General features: G+C 40.3%; 1 protein-coding gene across 1 annotated transcript in view; it reads right to left on the reverse strand.

Annotated features, from left to right (window-relative positions):
• Positions 1-23,501, reverse strand: part of NEK10 (NIMA related kinase 10) — a 233,142-nt gene that overhangs the window by 196,707 nt on the left and 12,934 nt on the right. Inside the window, exons 2-5 of the mRNA XM_045903905.2 lie at positions 20,791-20,901; positions 20,452-20,512; positions 12,526-12,656; positions 10,777-10,875 (exon numbers count right to left, since the gene is read on the reverse strand). Coding sequence (XP_045759861.2) covers positions 10,777-10,875; positions 12,526-12,656; positions 20,452-20,512; positions 20,791-20,864 — 365 coding nt within the window. The 5' untranslated portion in view covers positions 20,865-20,901. The remainder of the gene's footprint in view (positions 1-10,776; positions 10,876-12,525; positions 12,657-20,451; positions 20,513-20,790; positions 20,902-23,501) is intronic.

The raw sequence follows: 23,501 nt of genomic DNA on the forward strand, positions 1-23,501 counted from the left end.
CAGGTGAATGATTAAGGACATGCTCTTGGGGGAGACCATTGAGAGTGGGGAGTACCAAGAAGGGGGAAGGCAAGCATGAGCACCATCTGAAGCAACACTTGTCTCCCACTGCCCTCTAAGCTAGTCCAACAGTGGCGCTTGGTGGAGATGTTAACAAAACCCTAAAACAAAAAGTGTCTGTTACTCCATAGTTAGCCAAGGAAAACTGAGGAAGATAACAAAAGCTATTCCAGACTAGAATCCACGTAATTTCTCCCACCCTCTCCCATCTCCACAGCTAAGGTAGTTATGCATCCAGCAAGGTTAGGAGACTTTAAAGATCTGCCCTTCCATCAAGTGGAATCTTTGCTTAAGCTGAGGTCCCAAGCCAACCCTTGCCTGGCCTGCCTCCTATTAATCCTTAGCCTTTGGTGGTAGAATTCAGCTTCGTCTCCTCCATGGTCCTGAGAAATTCAGCTCTGCCCCCAAACCAGCACATCTCAAAATTGAGTGCACAAGACCCACCCTCCTCAAAAGCAGAATGAACATCTACGGTCACTGCCCCTGGAGGTGTCACCCCACCCCCACCTGATTCTACTCCATCCCAAATCCTATCCACTAAGACTTAGCTCATGGGAAGGAGGTTGGTAAATATGCTTTTCCCATAGTCTTATATTCCCAGGGATGCTTGAGTGCTCCTGATAGATTAGAGGCCCTGTCAGAGGCCTTGCTCTGCAGAGAGAAGCTGAGCAAGATGTCCCCAGTGCATCACTGGCTGAGAATTGTTCTTCCTGCCATCACCAGGGCTCCTGGCAGGAGCTGCCCACCATAGCTACCATCAAACCATGGCCCTCCTCCAGCCCAGTCACCATGACAGTGACACCTTTGCTATGGAGGCAAAGCTCAGTTTCTTCTGAGAATAAAGGCAGGACTCAACCCATCCAAGGGCTGCCAGCCAGGCAGAATTAGCCAACGCCACACTGGCTATAGTTCATCCAGACTTCCTTGCATGGGGAAAAATAATGCAAATTCGAAATACACTTTGAATTTAAAACAATCACCTGTGGGAACATTTGTAAGGATGTGGTTATTCTGAGGTTCCTGTTACAGAGAGAATACCTTTAACCTTTATAAATAGGGAGATGGCACATGACTGGTTTCCCTTTCAGGTGCTGGGGTTAGCTAAAGATAGCCTGGACTGTAGGGCAAAGATACGACATCCCAAAGATCTAACAGAAATAATGATCAAGTTGCAACAGCTGCTAAAAACCTAATGAGGTTTAATGCTGATTGCTTTTCATCATTTAAGAGGAAAAGCTACGGGACATATTAAGAGGTGATTCATGCTACAAATATGTGTGCACTGGTATTTTTCCTGTTAACTATATACACTCTTCATGAGGAAAGTTCATGACCTTTGCAATGTTTTTCATATTAAAATAAATATGAAAAGTTTTCTTCTATTTCCTCCCCCCTCTAAAAAAGAAAAGAAAAAAAATTCCAGAATAGGCTTCTTGAAGTTATTATTATTAAAGGAGTATAAATAAATGAGTTCCAGAAAAGTCTCAGAGTTAAAAGTTCTATTCCAAGCAAATGGCATTTTTTGTTTTGCAATTTTGGGACTGAAGCCCAAAGCTATTAATATTTCTACGTGATTCTGGCCTCTGCTGTTGTAAATGTAAATAGAATTCCTGGTGTCTGAGTCCTCTGGCTTCTCCTCTCTGAGCACTGACCTCTGAAGGAGCAGTTGTTCCTTCCTTGGCTCCCAGCCCTGAACCCCCCACAAGGACGCAGCACATGGGATGGAGCTCTGGTATTCAAGAGGAATGGAGTGTTCTGTAAGACGATATAGATCTCTGTTTGCCAAGAGTTGGGGTACCAGGAAGCACACAATTTAGTGCAACCAGAGAATTACAGAGAATAATAGTGACCGATCGTAAAGGCGGGTACCCTCGTTCCACTGAGGCAGTCCCAATGGGTTGCTTCAATTCAAAGTGGCTGGCCCAAGGCTGCACATGAGAGCAGACCTGGGGACTGACTCCTGGGCCAGTGCTCCAGTTGTCCCTCCCATCCCCACTCCAGGTCCCCCAGGCGGGGGTGACTAGGGAGACAGTGACTCTCCAAACCGCGTCTACTCTGGGAGCAGGAATGTTGAGCACAGCAGCCGGGGGTCCTCTGAGGCAGCTCTGAAGAAGCTGTCTGTCTGCAAAGATAGTGTTTCCCTGGAGGATATGTCCCAATATAGCCGCCACACAGCAGCGGATTCATGAGCGGGCAAATATTTATCCCCTCTTGTGACTGAACTTTTGCCACTTCTTTCACAGGACTATTAATACATGGCAGCGTGATCAGCTCCCACAGCCTTTGTCCATGACCACCTGCCACATTGTTTTCAGCATCACACGCCACTTTCTGCTATCGATACAAAAAGGGAAGGAAAAATGGCACTGGCCACACAGCCGTTGAAAGGAGGGCAGTCGGTTTCACCTTCTTGTATGGTGAAAGAGACCAATATACGATGTGAGAGCTCTATGTAAAATTCAGTCATGAGGCTGTGGTGTTGGATCACAAAGCTGCAAGTACCAAGATCAACAAGACAGCCAAATGGTCTGAGGTTAGCTGAATCCAGGGGCTGACACACAAGCCAGAGGTTCACCCCTGACCTTATTTGTACCATGCTTTGCTCTGGTTCTTGCTCAGAATAAGCAGCATCTTCATGGTGATGTGTAATTTAAATTCCCCTTTTCATTAACATACAAAACAACAACAACAAAACTTCCACCTTTGACTCAAAATTTAAGAGTAGAGAAATTCAAGCCTGTTTCAAAATAAATATTATCCCAAATTCATAAAACAGAGCCCTGTGGGGTTTTTTGGGGGGGGGATACTAGGAAAGTAAAATTCACATCAAAATAAATGTGGTAAAACTTAGAAGAAAAAAGAATATGTGTGAAGAAATTAATTACAGATGAATATTCAAGGAATCTTTACTGACTTGTTCCACTATTCTTTTTTTTTTTTAATTATTTTGTTAAAGATTTTTTTTTTAATTTTTTTTTTTAAGATTTTATTTATTTGCGAGAGAGAGAATGAGAGACAGAGAGCATGAGAGGGAGGAGGGTCAGAGGGAGAAGCAGACTCCATGCTGAGCAGGGAGCCCGATGTGGGACTCGATCCCGTGACTCCAGGATCATGACCTGAGCCGAAGGCAGTTGCTTAACCAACTGAGCCACCCAGGCGCCCTTGTTCCACTATTCTTAATGGGTCTTTATTCTTCCTGTAGCCCCAAATAAGCTCCGAACCAGAAGTCCATCCAATGGGTCTTTGCTAGTCCCTACAGTCAGGGGGATATTGAGCAGAAAGGACTGTCTCCATGTGTTTCTTCTACATAGTTGATGAAAGTTTCAGAGGTAGAATGCTTTCAAATATTTACTCGTCACCTACTGGTAGCCAGGCACTGTTACATGCCCAGGGGTACAACAAAGGACAAAACCATGTACTTGTGTTCATGGAGCTTACCTTCTCAAGGGAGAAGATCAATAATAAACACAAACTAATAAAAATTTATATGAGGTGATATACAATGCAGGACAACAAAGGTTGAAGTTTAAGGAGTCCAGGGAATACTATTTTAGGGCAGTCAGAGAAGGGTTCTCTGATAAAATTAGCATCCAAGTGACTTGAGGAATGAGTCTAGATCAGAAGAGCGAAAGAGTTAAGTATATAGTCCCTGAGCAGGGGTGTGGCTGTGCAAGGACTGGCAAGGAAGCCCATGGGGCTAGAGCAAAGTGAGCAAAGACAAAGTAATAGGAGTTGAAGTCAGAGAGATGGTAAGAGCCAGATCTGCAGGGCTTTGTAGAATAAGCATAGGGACTTTGGACTTTTTATTCTGGAAAGCCACTAGAAGGCTCTAAGCAAATAACTAACACGATCTAACAGAGATTTTGAAAGGATCCTTTCAGAAATAGTGTTGAGAACAGTATAGGGAGCCAAAAATCAAAGCAGGGAGCCCAGTTAGCCTACTGCAATTGTCCAAGCAAGACATGATGGCAGCTTGGACCAGGTTGATAGATGGAGAAAAGTAAAGCTCAGGGAGGGCAAGTTAAGCGAGAAAAGTCAAAAGTCCTGTTTTTGGTATGTCAACCTCAAGATCTCCAAAGAAGAAAAAGTCCACTAAGCCATATGTAAAACAAAAGATGAATCAACAACAGTTACATACAGCTTATAAGGTACAGTCTGCCAGAGCAAAGTTGATAAAGGGATGGATGGACTTACATAAGTGCAAGCGTTTGGGGGTTTAGCCATGGAAATGTGCTTCCTAGAATGCATCTGGAACTCATTGCCTGGCTCTCAGAAGCTCATGAACTGACGGGAAGCTGTCATTTATTGATTTGGCCACGTTCAAATTGGTTGGTTACATGGTGGTTACATGTGGCCCAAAAACAAGCAAAGCTTTCCTGGGAAGGTAGGGACATTTTAGTTTCATGCCTGTTAGACGATTTTTGCAAGAAGCAGTAGTAGATAGAAGAAAAGCAAGAACATGATTACTGAAGTGATACTTCTCTGGTGCAAAACTGAAAGTAAATTTTAAATATTCTTTGATTAATAAAGAACCCAGGAACCAGCAAGGCATAGGAGAAAAGGGTACCAGTTAAGTCTTGCCTGAGGACCCTAGGCTTGGCCTTAACCTCTCAGCAACTGCATCTATCAAATGAGGTTGGACTGGATTTTTTCTTCCATTCCCTCTATAATTGGATGACATCTTTTGTATGTGTGTGGGGGTGTATATATATTTGAGGAGAATAACATTTCAGGAGAAATAAAAGTGTAAGAGCTAAATATTTGCTCCAAGTTAGGTGATGGGAAGAAGCAGAATGCTTGTTTTTGGTTGAAAATAGAGCTACCATATGATCCAGCAATTGCACTACTGGGTATTTACCCCAAAGATACAAAAGTAGGGATCCGAAGGGCTACGTGCACCCCGATGTTTATAGCAGCAATGTCCACAATAGCCAAACTGTGGAAAGAGCCAAGATGTCCATCGACAGATGAATGGATAAAGAAGATGTGGTATATATATTCAATGGAATATTATGCAGCCATCAAAAGGAATGAGATCTTGCCATTTGCAACGACGTGGATGGAACTGGAGGGTATTATGTTGAGTGAAATAAGTCAAACAGAGAAAGACATGTATCATATGATCTCACTGATATGAGGAATTCTTAATCGCAGGAAACAAACTGAGTGTTGTTGGAGTGGGGGGTGGGGTGGGAGGGATGGGGGGACTGGGTGATAGACACTGGGGAGTGTATGTGCTCTGGTAAGTGCTGTGAATTGTGCAAGACTGTTGAATCTCAGATCTGTACCTCTGAAACAAATAATGCAATATATGTTAAGAAAAAAAAAAAAGAAGAAGAAGAAGAAGGTAGCGGGAGGGGAAGAATGAAGCGGGGGAAATCGGAGGGGTAGACGAACCATGAGAGACGATGGACTCTGAAAAACAAACAGGGTTCTAGAGGGGAGGGGGGTGGGAGGATGGGTTAGCCTGGTGGTGGGTATTGAGGAGGGCACATTCTGCATGGAGCACTGGGTGTTATGCACAAACAATGAATCATGGAACACTTCATCTAAAACTAATGTTGTAATGTAAGGGGATTAACATAAGAATAAAAAAATTAAAAAAAAAAAAAAATATATATATATATAAATATATAAAAAAAAAAAAAAAAAAAAAAAAAAGAATGCTTGTTTTTGTTTGAGGATTACATGAGATCCTAGGTTCTTGAAGGTTATTTTCTTCCTTTCTACATTTAAGATTCTGAAACTTAGAGCAAAAGACAGACAAAAAGACAAGATCCTAAAGGAGTCTCAGCCAATGAGACAGCTCTTTTAAAAACTTTACTTTGGATAAACAGCATAATACAGTTTTGTATGTGTGTAATAATTTCTCATGTAAGTGAAGAAAAAAGCATAGAATTTAAAAAAGATTAGAAGGAAATACAGCAAGAATTAATGTAACTATTTCTAAGAGTGGTATAAAGGGTAATTTTTCATTTTTTATCATTTTCTGTATTCTCACATTTTTTATGGTGCTCAAAATAATTTAATGCAGAGAAATTCCACTACAGGAAGACTCTCAGCCTCCATGTTCTCCAATAAAACCAGTGTCAATGGCTTGAGTTGGAGATAAAACACCCAAGCCCTCTTCTCTGGGAGCCCAGTGCATGGGGGAGAGGAACAGGGGCCCAGGGCCATAAGAGGGGAGGACAGTTGAGGGGCCAGAACAGCTAGGAAGGCAAAGAGGTGGGGGCAGCAGGCTTAAGGTGAGGATTAGCATGGGCAGAGGCTCAGAGATGAGAGAAAATAACTCTCCAAGGAATAATGAGGGGCTTGCTCTGATCTTGGTGAGCCAATGGATGTACCAGGCTAGAGCAAGAGATGAGGCCAAGAAGGAACAAGATCTCAAAGGGCTTTGTGAACAACTAGGGAACTGGAATTTTACCCCAGTCATTAGAAGATGGCCAGACTTTACCAAAGTGACCAGGCTTCCCTTCTCCTAGGTGAGGGGGAAATCTTCAAAGGCCCCTATTGGCCTGTCTGCTACCTGATGAAAGAAAATCACAGCAAAAGCGTCTCTCCAACAACTTGGTATATTTCAAGAACTAAATCAAGATACTGAAGAGATCGCTGCTCTATCCTAACTTCTAGTCCTTTCCTCTTGCCACTTGTTCTTATTAGAAAAGTGATTGCATTTTTAGACCAAAGAGGTCATGCTAAATGGATCAGGTGGTTCCCTTTTAACTGAAATTTGAAAACCTTGTATATACTTATCTCTACAAAAGTTACAGGCAAGGGAAGAGAGGATATCCTGGCAATTGTGGGATAATTGTACCAGGAAGAGACCAGTTAAGTGAACTCACTTTAAATAACACCAAATTTCATATTAAATAGCAGGGGGAAAGATTTAATGAAAACATGATCTTAAAATATAAACTATGAAACTAAGACCTATTTTATCTTACATTTAACAAATTTTAAGTTATAATTGCAACTCTGCTCTAATAACTAGAATAAAGCAGGAATGGATTCTGCTGACATTTCGGGGCACACTTTTTCTGACCCATCATGTAACATGAGCCAATATCCTTGAATTAATTTTTGACTTTTGCAGCAAAAAGAGGTTCATTTTTGCAAATATATTAGAGTCACCAATTTGTCCTAAAGGCCTCTCCTAACCTTTGTTGGTCCAAATGTGCTTTTTTGAAGTCCCACTTTGTCATCCTCCTTTGTTAATACCCTCTTCTTCAATTGTCAGTGGTCTCATTCTGCCAGTGCCTCATTTGTTGGATTCCAACAGTTCAGCACCATCACTGTTAGTCTATTCAGGAAATTCTATATCTTTAGCCAGATTTGCAAGTTCATTTCACAAGGAGATTATGTTATATTTGCACTGTGTTATAGGATCTACACATTGTCTGGCAATCAGAAAGGAATGGACCAACAAAGAGGGAGCTCAGAGGAACAGATACACAGAAGAGATATCTGAGTAGAGGTCAATTTTATAAGCAGTTAATTAGAGGATAGGTCAATTTTGTGACAAGTTTTACTTCCCTATACAACCTCATAACAACCTAGTCTTGGATACCAAGCACCCTGTGTACTTCCCTGGACAGGCAGATGAAAGGGAAGGGGGGTAGATTTATTTTCTAACAGTAGACTCTCCCACAGACAAATGACGTTATGGCAAAAAGGAAAGCTGGAAGATCAAAATTTGCTTCCATACTCTGCCACACATCAAGATTCATGACCATGTGTAACCAGGAGTAACCTCAGCTTCAGACATGACACTTTCACTTGCCCTTTGAGATTGACCATGAGGTGTTTGCAGCTTACAGCGTTACCTTATCTGACCCTGGATTAACAAGTCCTGTCTCATTTCAGATGCCATCTGGCGATTTCATTTCTGAGAACAAGGGAGTAATCACAGGTCAGTCTTAGGAAAAGCACTCAGAAAGGAGGTATCCAGAAGTGTGGCTTAGGGGAAGATTGCAGTTGGGGAGAATGAAATAGATCAAGAACAAGAACAGCATCACTTGGGCATAAACTGACTGAGGACTTGGAAGGGCTCACACTCTACACATGAGACAAAATTCCCAATCAGCCATATCCTCAGGGTAAACCTGAATGGCATAGCATCCTGAATATGCCCAGTCTTGTCAACAGCCTGAACTGGACCAAAGACCAAAGTCCACAGTCCTTCAACCTCCCCCAGTGTTTAGTTGTCATAATATAAATAGTTTATATCTACCATAGTTTCCCTTGTATTGGGATAGTGGGTAACTGTTTTGCTGACCAGAGAGAGTAGATGCTGAGTCCCTAGAAGAAAGGAATCATGTGTCCTATTCATCTTTGTATTTTCACCCTCTCTTCCTTCCCCACTGTTTATTCCTTCTCTTCCCTGCACACTGTAGATATTCAAAAATTTATTTATTGAATTGAATCCAAGCTTTCTGGCCAACATTAAATCTGATGTTTGCAAAGAAAAGGATAGGAAGCTATACCAGAAAAGGCCCCGAGATGTAATTCTTCTATAAGTCTAAATTTAGAGGGAAAAGGAGAAAAGGTAATTCTGGCTATCTTAGCAAGGTCATATGGGGTGAGAAACAATGGAAGACCTTTACACTTAAGCCATCTTTGACCCAACCCTGCTTTTAGAATAGAACTGAACGTAACAATCTGTCAGTAGCCAAAGGATGACATAAAAGGATGCCCTTGATGTTCAACATTCCTAAATTCCTTCTCGTACTATGAAAGCAAAGAGATCTATAATCATCTCTTCCTAGTTTGAAGATTTCCAGGGACTACTCATGTTGCAAGCCAGTAATTCCATCCAATCTAAGACACTTCATTAATCACTAAGAATCTGAAAAGGTCCTGACAAGAGATCTCTTAACTTCAGAATTGTGAAGATCTTTTCAACTGTTGGATGCCAACCAGTTGCCTGACTAGTTTCCCTAACAATTTCTGCATCTAGTGCCCTCAGACTGGGGATACAGTGATATCTCTCACATCTTTAATATAGGAAATATTCTGCCTTCCTCAGAGTACTGACCTGATAAATGGTCTATTGGACATCCCTTGAAGAGTCCATGATAGTCATCCTCAAAACAAATTAAAGAACATCATTTCCTAATACCATTTCAGGCACAATTATTCTGCTACTAACCATTGTTCTACTCTTCAAGCTCAAGAAGAAAACAGTCCAGGACAACTTCATGTCCTTTGTAGTAGTGTTCATTAATCTTTCAACAATCTTTGAGTATATTGTCAAGAACTGAGCAGGTACCCAATTCTATAACCCTGATAAAGATTTTAGGCTTTTTGTATTATCTAAGCCAGTCTAATGATCTTCTGCCTAAATCAAGTACAAAGGTGTAACAGATGCAGTCCCAATCCTGGACTGCTTTAAACTAAACCAATGTATTTGGCAGCCATTGTCCAGTACTTAAATACACAATGCTAAATAACTCCCTTCAAAAGATCAAATCATAAGACTACCACTTAGGCTTATTTACTAGCTGATTCATCATGGAGGACCCACCAAGATACTGTTCTACTTAAAGTCAGCTATTGCACTGGACCGAGTCACTTGGTCAAGGCATTAAATTATTAATATTTCTCCTATTTTCCAAATAGGAGTAATTTTTTCCATCTCACTGGGGAAGAATTCAGATATCTCAGTCTCAAGTTCCAAAGCAATGGGGAAGATTCAAGGTTCTTTTTTTTTTTTTTTTAAGATTTTATTTATTTATTTTGACAGAGAAAGAGACAGCGAGAGCAGGAACACAAGCAGGGGGAGTAGGAGAGGGAGAAGCAGGCTTCCCGCTGAGCAGGGAGCCCAATGTGGGGCTCTATCCCAGGACCCTGGGATCATGACCTGAGCCGAAGGCAGATGCTTAACGGCTGAGCCACCCAGGTGCCCCAAGATTCAAGGTTCTTTACAGGCAACTTTTCAGATGACGCTTGGGGGAGAGAGCCTGGGTCTCCAGGGAAGAGTAGAAGGCAAGATGCCACCATGACATAATGCTAGGAGCCACCTTCATATCTAGCAGCAGTATAACCGGCTCTCACTTCAAGCAGCCCAAATGGATAGAAAATTCAGTCCTAACTGCAATCTAACACTAGTCAATGGCTCACTGAAAATCCCTGATGTTTGTGAGACAGAATCTAGAGGTCTTGCTGATCCTTCTCTACAGTCCCAACACTGCACCTGTGTTAAGACAAGGAAGAGCAATGGAGAGAACATTTGACTCGGTCTTGAGAAGAAACATCGTCATTGGATCATGACTGGAGGTTACACATTCATCCTTTCCCCAGGGTCAAGGCTGGGATAGCCCATTTAATCAGTCCTCGTATCAACCACAAAAATGTACCAGGAGGATGTCGGCCATGGGGTTACCCAACGTCTGTTTCATAAGGATCCTGGCAATAAACTCCTCCTGAGTATCCAAATTCAAAGTAAGAATAATAAGAAAAACAGTATAACGTGGGTTATACCATTTTACCTTATCTGTCATAAAATTTGGCTAAATGCAGTACTTAACCAGAGTAATTTTAATGAGATCACCTGCAATGCCTATTCATTTGCCTCCTTCTAAATGATATTTGCTCTATTTTATCTTTTAAGTATGATGTGTTCAATCTCATAAACTCTTCAAACCATATGCTAGAAATAAGATATATAAGATATGCCATTCTTGGGTAAATTGTTGGTCTTTTCTGGGAGAATCTTACCTGCAGATGAGTCTATTTTTCACCAAGGCTGTAAAGATCTCCTGAAATAGTTTATGCTGGGGATGTTTGCTGAAGTTTCTCTCATTCTTGTAGTTTATACTGATATGGAACAAACAGAAAAGCATTTTTTAGGCTGCCTCAAATTTCTCGATGCAGGCACAGACCATCTGTATTCATGCAGATACTGGGAGGATTCTCAGGACTTAACATACTGCTAAACGCACATATCAACTGTTAAAAAAGGAACTAGAAAGTCGATTATAAATAATAATAAAGATTATAATCAAGCATATATACTTCATTTCACTATTTAACTAAATTATTCCTCATAAACACTTCATAGCTAAACTTGTTCAGAGGGGGGAAAAGGGGATACAAAGAGAAAGAATGATGAGGACATATCATCTAGACACTGTGCATGAGGCAGTAAACAATTCTTCCCTTCGTTTTTCCACCCACAACCCCACTGGCTCCTATAGCTAGTAACACCAGTGCTTACCATATATATTTCCTTGTAGGTAACACGTATTTATCAAACACAGCCTAAACCCCTTCAACCATGAAAGTTTCTGCGGTTGCTGATTGTTTGCTGTGTATGTGTGTGTGTCTGTGTGTGTTTAACAAAGTCTGGAGGTATCCCATCTTCAGCTTCTTTCTTCTGATATTATAGCCAATTAAAGAGGTTATAAAAATACCACAAACATTCCACTTTAAAACTGGGAGAGGATAAGAGATAATGCACAAAATGGTGACATCGCTATAAAATATATGATATACTATTTTTGTGCATATTAAAATAGACCGGGTTTAAGATCCAGGCCAAATAAGCTGGAATTACAAGAACATATCACCTCAAAGGCAAGTTCTATGGCCTTATATCATCATTTGTACTGTTCTGCCTTTTCAGTCTTTCAGATGTCATTGGACAGTGTGCCTCTACCCTAGCCAGGTGAGGTCTGTAGTGCATTCTTAGTACGTGGATACTAGAGACTGAATATGTAAGAATTTTCAAAGAAGTTAGTGTTCCTCGCTAAATAGAAACCGTGTAATGTCATGTGATTTTGTAGACTATTAAATTCATTGTCATAATATGACAGGGAGACAAAATCTAGGCCAAATAAAGGATCATTCTAGAATATTCATCTTGATAATTCATGCCATTCATTATTTACATGGCATTTAGTGCCAAATGACTCCAGCACATTGTAAACCTGAGAGAACCAGCTCCTTGAAGGGGAGTGGCCCACAAAATGTGCAACTTCTAGGAGATCTAAATGGCGACAGGAGAGGAACATGGATTGACGGTTTTCATGTTAAAGGTGAGGTGCAATCCCCTCAACTGCAAACCTCAGTTGCTTTGACAACCACAGTCCTTAGCCATCACATCTGTTCACAGCAACGGCTTCTTTTATGCCTCCTCACTGCTGGCAAGGTATGGACAGACGAAAAGCTGAAGACAAAGCCTGGAATCAGCCAGGCCAGGTCAACAACCCGGAACCACTTTCTCATGGAACAAGTGCCAAAGGTATCTCAGCAAGGTGTCCTGAAACACCCAGGTCGGCTCCAGCTGCGGCCATTAAGCTGTTACTTACACACTACTTCTGGGAATGATTTAAGCATGGATGAAAATGATTAAGCTAAGAATCCCCATGGTAAATTTTGAAACAGCTTTAAATTTTAGCTCCTGTGACAAAGTTTTGGGCTAATTAGAATAGGTTGCTGAAGGCAAGGGAGATACTGGATTCTTACCTAAAATTTTCAAGTTCAACAGCTTCTGTGGACTCATGCCACTGACTTCGGGCTCTGTGTCCACCCACCTTGATGATGTGCTCAGTCTTCGTCATGCTATTTTGGGCACTATCGAAGTTAATGGCTGGAAGCTATAGAAATAGAAGCACAGAACCCATGAGGATAATAATAAAGAAAGTAACAAAATGGGGGTAAGGGGTAGATGCAGGCCAATTAAAGGGAATGAGTTTTTTCCTAAACCAATAATTAACATGATAGCCAAGCCAAATGTAGTTTCCCAAGATTTAAACATCTTTGACTTAAACATTTATTCTCTCTACCTTATGCTGCTTTATTTTTCTTCATAGCTTGTAACACCACCTGCCATATCTTACAGTTATTTATGTATTTTCAGTCTCCCTTGATTATAGTGGCAGCTCAACATGAGAAGCACTTTGAACACAGTCAGGCCTGGGCATTAGGAGTTTTTGAAGCTTCTTGGGTGATTCAAATGTGCCACCAGAATAGAGAGTTTCCAGATCCAGCTAGAACTCTCTGGTAGAGTGTGAAACCCCAAACTGAGAATAAGTCATCATTCATTCTTCAATATTTGCCAATCATACACACTGCTTGTCAGGTGTTAGGAACATAAAGGTAAAGAAGATTCTATCCCTTTTAATCAGTCTGAATATCTTGATTAGTCAATCATATTTATAAAAGTCATGAATTCACCAAAAGAAAAGTAAAAATTTGCTTAAAAAAAAGAAAAAGAAAAAATTTGCTTAAGTGAACTATAACAACTCAAGTATGCCCCCCATTTACAATATGAACTTGTAATTATTTATATAATAAACTGTAAGTTATCAGTATTAAAATAGTTTCACTTACCAATATGTACCTATAATTGGGATAACCCTGAGGATTGTTTTTTGTACCATGGTAAAGCTGAGCATAGTGCAAACAAATACTTTATTCTTTCCAAAGTACAAATGAAGGATATTCTATAGTTAGTGAAATTATTATAGAGGAGGTAAGTAGAGCATAATATAAAAAAATAAAGGATCCACTTTTCCATTCTATACATTATAATTATCAAATAAAGCTACTATATGTTGTACTTATTTTATTCCACCAAAATATTTGACACTAATCCACATAAAGACATCTTTTCCCTATCCAAAAAGAGTATGTCTGACTTCCCATTAGGCAGCCAGCTTATAGAAAGATGCATTATAATAAGGACATTGTTTAATGGCTAGCAAAAAGAAAAAAAAATCCTTCTTCATCGTATGCCAGCACAGTTGCATTCTCAAAATATTAATAATAAATCTTTCATCCTGTTAAACCACCTTTCTATCTCAGTATAGTGGGCCAATCAATCCACAAACACCACAAGACAATGGGCCACAGGCACTCGAGAGAGTAAGGTTTATTGGCTAAGAGAACAAACTCTAGGCCAGATGCCCTGGGTTTAAAACTACCAGTAGGTAGCTGCATGATCTTGGAAATGTTACTAAACTCCCTGTGTATTAGTTTCCACATCATCAAAATGGAAACAATAATAGTAATTGTGTGCAGAGTTATTATGAAAACTAAGTGAGTTAGTATTTATAAAGCACTTGCTATGTGCCTGGCATAGTTTCCGAGTGCTTTATAAATACTCTTTTAATCCTCATGATTATTCCCACTGTACAGATGAACTTGCTAACCAAATAAAGTGTGTCCTTACAAATTAGACGACCCCTGGATGTGATAACCCACATGATTTTGGCCATGAAGTCACAGCAATGAGCAAATGTTCCTGTGTTACACAGGAAAAATCACTATGTAGCAAACAGGAAGTGGATTTTCTGGGTCGAACGTGTTTCAAACCCCCTGCCATTACCACAGCTCCCAGAATACCGATCACAAGAGGGAAGGTAGACAGCACAGAGAAAAAGAGCCCGGGCCATTCAGAGAAGAGGGGTGGAAAGCTCCCACGGCTTGCAGCCATTTTCTTCGCCGGCAGAACAGGCAACCAGAATTGGGAATCAACTCATGGAGACTCAGCAGGTAAGATGGACTTGGCAGCTATAGTTGCAAAGACCATGAACTTACTAGAAGGAACCTTGAAGCAATCAGCCCTCTTCAGACAAAAACAATGAGAGTTCAGAGTCCAGTTCAAAACCCAGAGCATTTTCCCTTGCCTCCCCAATTCCTCCGGCTCTCCGTATTCTTCATCATCTACTGCAGAAGGAGGTCCAGGGAAATCTGTGTGATACCGCTCACCACCTGGTATCGTCACAGTCAGGGTGTCCCCGTGAGCCACCCCTTACAGATTTCTTCACGTTAAGCCATTAGTTCTTTTAAAGCATACTACATTTGACAGATTATTCAGGGCAACCCAACATCTGAAACTTTGGACCTAATAAATATACCACAACACAAATTGACATAGATCATTTTAAAGTGTGTCCTGTCCTTTCCCACAAGTGATGGATTTACAGGCACTTGGATTTGAAAACCTCTTCAAAAGGCACAGGACCCAACCATCATGCATCCTCATGACTGCCATCATCAAAGATGATACTCACATGGTGCTCACCACATGCCAGGCAGTGTTCTAGTGCTTTGCAAGTATTAAATATATTTAATCCTCATAACAACCCTATGAGATAAATACCATTTTGTGGATGAGAAAACTAAGGCACAGAGGGGTAAGTGACTTGCCTAAGGGTCACATAGCTAGGAAGGGGCAGAGCTCGTATTCAAATCCAGGCAACCTGCCTCCCTCTCCAACATTCTCAGTCCTCCACCATCTATGTATGTATCTCTAGTGATGAGAAACACTATCCTGAGTCATCCCTCTTGCTTTTCAGAGTTCCACTCTCGCCCAAGATTTTCTTCATACTGAGATTCTGAAAATCTCTCCCTGTGTTCTGTTCCTGTCTTCCGGTCCAGTGTCATCTCTTTGCACAATATTTGAAAGGACTAGTTTCTTTCAACATGTAGAAGGGTTAGTTCTGGGGGAATCCCCAGACTCCATGCTGTGAGAACAAACAACCCTGTGGAGAGGCCTCTCACCCACAAACAGCACTTACTTGCCAGCCCCAGTTGGTGTTGGGAGGATCACAGCACCTCACAGCAACCCCATCAGAGACCTGAACCAGAACCATCCAGGCAAACTGCTCTCAATTCGTGACTCACAAAATGGGTGAGAGACAGTAAATGATCATTGTTGCTTTAAACCACTAAGTTTTAGACTGATTTGCTATGCAGTATTTGATAATAAATCCACCATGAACTAAAATAAGAATCTACAAGTCCATATGATAAAAATAAATACATGAATAAGCCAAACAGGGCAGGCAAATATAAAACTGTGCCCCAACTTCTGGCTGCACTGAACTGGTCACTTGACCCAGAAACCACCATAGCATTTGACCACTCCACACCTGGGTGTGTGTAGACTGTGACTCCTGATCATGTTTCAGGGCTCAGCTCAAACAGCGTCCTGGTAAGCACCTGCGTCCTGGTAAGCACCTGCACCTGGAAAAGCAGTTCACTCCCTCCCTGGTGGCATTACTACACTGACATCTCTTATAGCACTTACCATACCTGGTACAACATCTAGTTTACACATCAGCCTCTTCCCTTTGAATATGGCCACCCTGAGGGCAGCATCCTATCTGTCTATCTTTGTGTTCTTAGCACCTCTCACAAAGCCTGGTGCACAGTACGTACTCCAAAGTGAAATTGTTAAATGAATGCTTACTTTTCCCCCGTCTCTTTGCTAAACTGATTCATTGTTAACCACTTCTAGATGCGTCCATCCATTCCACACTTTTGTTGCAGACATTATTTGTCAGAATTGTGATGAGGCACTGGGCATATAGGAAGCAGGACAGCCATGGCGTCTGCCTTTAAGGAGTTCAGAGTCCCATGAGGTGGGGAGGGGTAAACCAGCATGAGAACAGGCTGCAAGATGAGTGAACAAGGGTTTGTTATGGTAGAAAGTAAAGGAGAGATAGGGTGGGCCACAGACCAGGATGCCAAGAGTATTTCAGTGTATTCCAGACAGACTTTTATGGGCGGGAAGACAGAGGACAGCTATGTGTGCTCTAGAAAATGAGAGGTACCTGAGCAGCTTGAATAGTGTGAGTGGAAAGTGAAGAGATTACAGATTGAAGTGAAGGACTTTCCTAAAAATGTGATTGTGTCACTTCTGATTGGAAATGTCAACATTCCCTATTGCTTACGGGATCAAATACAAAATGTGTAGATGGGTCTTTAGACACTGCACAAAGTCATCTAGCTCTAGGTATGACTACTTCCAACAGAAATATCTAGTCATCATTTTACTTAAATGCTCGTGATTTTCCTTTCTTCAGATACCTGATTATTTTATTCACTTCATTGATAATGCCTTTCCACCAATGCCCATGGATGGAAAACCAGACATTTTCCAAGAACCATCTCCTTCCTGTGATTTGAGCTAAAAGTGGACTCCTTACGCCTGTCAAAATCCATATGCCCAGTGTCTGTACCATTCCTTCAGGACTCATGTCTTGCCTTGTCATGCGCTATAACTGCCTTTCCTATACCTCCGTCCCTCAGAACACAGCAACTGTGCCTTATGCCTTTTCTTTCCACAGTATTTATCAAAACCTCTGTTATTTCAAGGTAATTAATTGGTTTATAACGAATTCATTTGTTCTTTCTTCTACCTTTTTTTACTTATTGCAAACCAATTTCTCAGCTTCCTGTGGCTTTGAATGTAGGGAAAAAAAAAATCTGAATTCCAGCTCTTGGCAGATTACTTCAAGATTTGTGGAAACCTCTGGTGAAATCTCCAACCAACTTCGTAATTTCACTTTGCTTCAACAACCCTGGGGGAATCCCTTTCCTTGAATTATTTGTCTTTACTGGGCTATGGTTATTCTAACCCTGCCCCCTCAGTGTTCTGTCCCACTGTTGGATCATCCCACAGAATAGCAAGCTCTAATGTGGTTAAACAAGGCACACAGAGATAGAGCAGTCAAGACAAAGAACGAAAGTAGAACATTGGAACACAAGGAAACAACAGAGAAGTGGCTTGGCTCATTAGAGATTCAGATAAAGGACATTCAGTTCTTTGCAATTTTCTGCCTAAACCACAAAGTAAATTTCCTCTGCAACCGATTAATTGGCCATTTTGGTCCATTTGCAAATAACAGGCCAGATCTTGTTAGATCAGAAATTCAGGTGAGTGAGCCTTACTCCCAAATTTCCCTTTTCAAATTGACTGCTAAAAGTCTCAGAGCCAAATATGTGACCCACTTGCATATTTTGATGGGCATCTCTGTGTGCCTCACTCTACTTTGTCCCCAACCCTTGTTCTTCTTTCTTCTTTGGCCCTGGTTTTAATTTATGATAAACTGTCATACTTAGTGTATCTTTGTAAAAACCTTCTTACATTCTTACTGGAACAAGCAAGATATAAATAAATGCTTGACTTATTCTTTCCAGTATCTTTCTTCTCCATACTATTTTACTAAAAGGAGAATAGGGTGTTCAGAATAACATTTATTATTTCAAAATTAAAAATGAATTAAGTTTTGATAAACAGAATTGGGAATAAATTTTGTGAACCTCAGGACCTGCATATCATTGAGGACATTTTCATTTCTTAGAATCACCTACTTTCTGAATAATTCAAGCATTACAACTATGCATTTTTATACATGTGAAAGACTTTACAAAAAGCAATGCCATGTAAACTTGTCAGACAACAAACTGCAAATTCTAAAATTGGTTAAAGAAAGAGGAACTATTAAATTCACTTTTATTAACCCCACTAGGTGTTAACAAGAACATGGTGTTGAAAGGAGACACATCAGATCTAGTGAGCTTCAAAGTTGGAAAATTAGAGGCAAAAACCACCAGTGGGATCGAGCCCCACATCAGGCTCCCCACTCCGCATAGAGTCTGCTTGGGATCTCTCTCTCCCTCTCCCTCTACCCCACCCCTACCCGTGCTTGCACTCTATCTCTCAAATAAATAAATAAATACATCTTTAAAACAACAACAACAACCACAACAACACCACCATTGGTGTTTCTTTTACTCGGGCCATGAAATTATACATGCTCATGACGTAACCCAATTCTTAAACCGTAATTCAATTTGACAAAAACTGACCCAGAACTCACCAAGTCGAGGATACCAGAGGCAAAGTCAAACAGGCTGGCATTGGGAAATACATAATCTCATCTGGAAATAAGACATGTAGACAAGTGTTTCCAAAACAAGGAAGAACATAGTGTTACAACTGTGAAAGAAAGTGCTTTGGGAAGAGAAAGATTGCTTCCAGAATACAAAATAAAGGAAAGCTTTTTTTGTGGAAGCAGTGTCACTCGATTTGGGTCTTAAAAATAGATGAGATTTTATAGGAAAGAAATTTGGGAGAAGGGCAAATTCAGGAGAAGGTAATAGTAAAAGCAAAAAGGAGAAGTCTTTGACATCATGGTTACATCTTAGGATGTACAGTGAGAAAGAATGGGAACCACAACCAAAACCGTATGCTGAGCTACCTTGCTTACTTTCTAAGAAAGAATGGATGTGATTTGGGGTAATTGTCCATGAAGGCCTGTGAGCAGCAAGCCACACAGATGCTTTTAGCGGGGTAGAGACAGACAAAGAGCAAGAGTGACTGCTGACACAGCTGGATGGGAAGAAATTGCTCCTGAGGGCCATAGCATGAATAACAGAGAAGAAGGGTTGGTAGGTGAAAAGATATTTTACAACCATGTTTACTCCGAACCAAGGATTATCCAACTATTTTTGTGAATTGGAATTTAATTTCCCAAGTCATTTAAAAGGTATCTCAGTGGCTAGAGGCCTATATTGGAAAGAGGCAGTGTTTGGGTTCAGATCTGTATTCCAACCAACAGTTGGCTGTATGATATTGAGAAAGTCACTTAATTCCATGTGCCTCATTTTCCCAATCTATAAAAGTGAGAGATGTGGTTACTAAACAGGGTGATGCACCAGACATATAGTAAATGTTCCCTAAATATGAACTATGTTTTTGGCCTTTATGTGCCATCAAATCATTAGAATGTTATCCTTGACTATAAATAAATAGATAAAAATGTTGTAGTTCTCGGTTAGTTTGATGAAAACTAATCCAAAACTAATCCCAAATCCATCAGGATTCCCACCATTTGTGCTCTTAAACAAATTTACTTAAACAAGTACAGCATAGTAGACTTTGGTGCCAGATCACTGAGGTTCAAGAAGCATCACTACCATGTACCGGTTAACGGTGCCGAGTGTCTACTGTTAACATTAGCATTAGCATTGCTGTGCTGTTCCCCAAATCTTCACGGATGGCCTCGAATCTCAGGACTCTCCCAAGTCTTACAGAAGTAAAACCAAAAAGAAAGTTTAAAGATAAATTCAAGCAGAGGTACCATTCTTTCTCCATGTAATAAAAATATAAAAATGCTATCATAAACATAGCCAAATTCACTCCTTTCCCCTCTTTTCGGGTGCAGCAAGCGTCAAGAGCAGTACTGTAGGAAATAGGCAGCATGAGGAGGGGTGGAGGGGAAAAGAAAGGAAACTCAGTAATCAGTGTTTGGGAAAAAATCAAATTCCCTAAAGCTCCAAAGAGTCAAACACTGGGCATTCAATAGAACAGTACACTGTTTCTAGACTGAAGGGCTTTGGTAATTAGGACACATGGCAATAAGCAGAAAATAAAGTAGGGCCCAGCCATGAGAGGAGAATGAAAAGGCTGTAGATGCTGAGTCTTGGCAGAACCTGAACCATGTATGAGAGAAACAGCAAGATGAAGAAAGACAAAACATATTTAAGAACTAAGAAAAGCAGATATATTATTGTTCATAAAAATGTTAAATCAATCCCTTTGGAAACATGTGCGTTCTCTTTCATTAATGCATGCACAATTTTTGAAAACATTACCTGTTGTTTGCTTGACTGGACGTTCAAAAGGCAACGAAGTCTTTTAAGATCTGAGTAGTCCCTAGGAGAAAGAAAAACACAATGTCAATCAACTGAAGACTCCAGGCGAACTAGTCATCCCCACTGATGGCATTGCCCCTCCAAAACTACTTTATAGAAGGAAATCTATACACACTAACCATTTCCTTTAGAACTCTAGAAATGATCGAACATTTCAGTAAACACCATAACCCAGAGTAGCCATTGTTAAGGGTCTACTCTATTTCTCAAAAAGCCATTAAATCTGGTTGCTGGCCACTGTCTGAGTTACTAACTAGCAAAAACTCAGGAAGGGGTTACCTGGTGGTGATTCCTTGTTGTTTTTTATCAGTTGATTTTTCTGTGGTCTTCACCTTTTTGTCTTGATCAGGCATTGTAAAACATCAATGCCCCAGAATTAACATCGCATGCCTTTCAAAATAAACCAGAGGGGAAAACTTTAGTTGGGTTGTGTGCACCAAAATATTCTCAGGCAAAAGTCACTTTATAATACTTATTTAAATATGTAAAAGCTAACATTCATTTATAATACAACAATAAAAAATGTTAATATGAGTAGCATTTGGGGGCATCTGGGTGGCTTAGTTGGTTGAACATCTGACTAGGTTTCGGCTCAGGTAATGATCTCGGGGCCTTGGGATCTAGCCCCATGTCGGGCTCTGTGATGAGCGGAGAGTCTGCTTGAGATTCTCTCTCTCCTTTTCCTTCTGCCCCTTCCTCCCTTTCTAAAATAAATAAGTAAATCTTTTAAAAAATACATGAGTAGCATTTATTATTTATCATTCAAAGGCCTTCAGATACATTTAGGGCACAGTTTATAGGTATAGTAGCCCATGAGCCTCTCTTTTCTGAGTCACCCTTGATTTCAAATATTCTGACCCATTGTCCCAACAAATATACTATTCTGCTTGTCAGGAAAAGTGCCCCCATTGGGGGTTTCCAAAATATATATCTATAAGCAAATACTTGGGAGTCCAACTAATGCTTTTATGCCCTCTTAACTTATCTTCTCGACAAGTATCCTCAACTGTATGCTGCTAATTCAAGGCGTTCCTCCCTCATCATGGGTCATCCCCCTAAGAGCCCAGAGAAAGCCCCACCCACCTGCAAATAAGCATTACAGTGTCAAAGGTAAACACAAAATTTCACTGGATTTCTAGAATTCCTAAAGCTTTCAAACTGCCACCTGAATCCCCAAGTGGGTCAACTGCAGTCACAAGTTCTTCAGCAAGAATTGGGTCAGTCTTGCACAGCCCCTAAACTCACTCAACCATCCTGTGGAAAACAAGCCAACAGGTCCAAAATGGAGTCACTTATGCTAAGCCCCAGGTCACCAAACTTAAATACATTTTCAGCCCTCCGAGATATGAAAACTTAAACTAGCCAATCAGGAATCACCAGATCAGCATTAGTTAAATAATCTGTCTGATAAACCCATGTTACCCTCTAGGGAAAAGTAACCTTGCAATAATCTACTTTTTGGCTAGTATAACTTCCTTGTTCCTGCTCCTTTCTGCCTATAAAGCTCCTCAGAGTTCCTTCCTATCTGCCAGAATGGATGTTGTCCAATTCATGAATCACTGAATAAAGTCAATAAAATCTTTAAAATTTACTCAGTTGAAGTTTGTTTTCAAACAATCTGGACAGTCAGCCTGGCCAGCCTGGGAATACGACCCAATACGCATTTCAATCTTTTGGATAAGCTTTGTAATTATCATGGTCACCCTTCCTAGGATAAATTTTAATACTATTTCCTATTCCCACTAAAAGATAAGTAAGAGATAAGGCAGATTACTTAACCAATGAACAGAAAACAATTTATTTGTTTGCCCTTTTTTAAATTTCTGATTCAATTGTTTTAATTTCCAGAATAGAAACAAAAAGTTGAAGACACCCTTACTTGCAGTTACATAGCAAATACAAAATTAAATATACTATTGGTTTAATTTGATTGGATGTAAAATTTTCCAACTGTGTTTAATGCCACAGCGTAACTTCAGAGTTATTTTCAGGCATGAAAAAGCATGTGTTATTGTCTTATAATTGCATGCCTCAATGTATTGTGAAATCGAAGGTCAAATCCAAGTGTCTCAGAGATATTTAAAGGCAAAAGGAACGTGCCAATGGGTGTTTCACTGCAACAGAATGGAGGGAAACTTTATTTTGTGAAATGTACAATGACAGTTTATCTAAGGATTTAAAAGTGATTTTTCCCATATAGTTGTCATATTTATCACAAAGAGTTGAGCTGGAATTAGGAGTTGGGGACCAAGGCTCTCTTCACAGATGCACACCAAGAAAAGCACAATAATAATATTTTAGGATTGTGCTTAGGACATAACACCACGGATTCATACAATCAAAAAATATTTACTGAACATTTACTATGTCCAGTCTCAGACTGAAAACTGCTAAAGGTAAAACAGGCTATCACAGGCATATGATTCTCCCACAAGCAAATAAAAACCCCCTTAATGACTTCAGACTATGTTTTGTGATGTATTCAGATAGAGATTGGTTTCACTTTCGCTTTTCTATAAAAGAAAGGAGAAGGAAGGGAAGAAGGGAGGCGGAGAGGGGCAGAAAAAAGGAAGAATGGATGACAGGCAATCTGCAAATAATTTTTAAAAGCAAAAGATCCAAGTGCTTTTTATATATGGATATTAAAATGCCCCAAAAGATCTAAAATAAATTGAAATCCAGTCAAAATTAATAGAATCTGATTTTACTTTTCCCTCAAGGACAGAGGGGAAATTCCACATGGACACATTGGCCTGCTGGCTTCCACTTCCTGTGCAAACCATAGCTACAGACTGTGCTAGAAGTAGGAAATGGAAGCCACAAGGATTAATACATGAAAATGTGTGGAAAAGCTCACAGGCTTCTTCTGCCAGAAGGAGAGCACATCTAGCCAGATCATACCCTACTAAACACCCTGTCTTATTCCCCTATTTGATCTCCATAATTTGATTGACCTGGTGTGTGAACAGGAAATAATCATCTAATAGTTT

The sequence above is a fragment of the Mirounga angustirostris genome, unplaced genomic scaffold (genome assembly GCF_029215605.1).
Source record: "Mirounga angustirostris isolate CCGP_5_RB_7025 unplaced genomic scaffold, mMirAng1.0.hap1 SCAF_1, whole genome shotgun sequence".
Classification (NCBI taxonomy): domain Eukaryota; kingdom Metazoa; phylum Chordata; class Mammalia; order Carnivora; family Phocidae; genus Mirounga; species Mirounga angustirostris.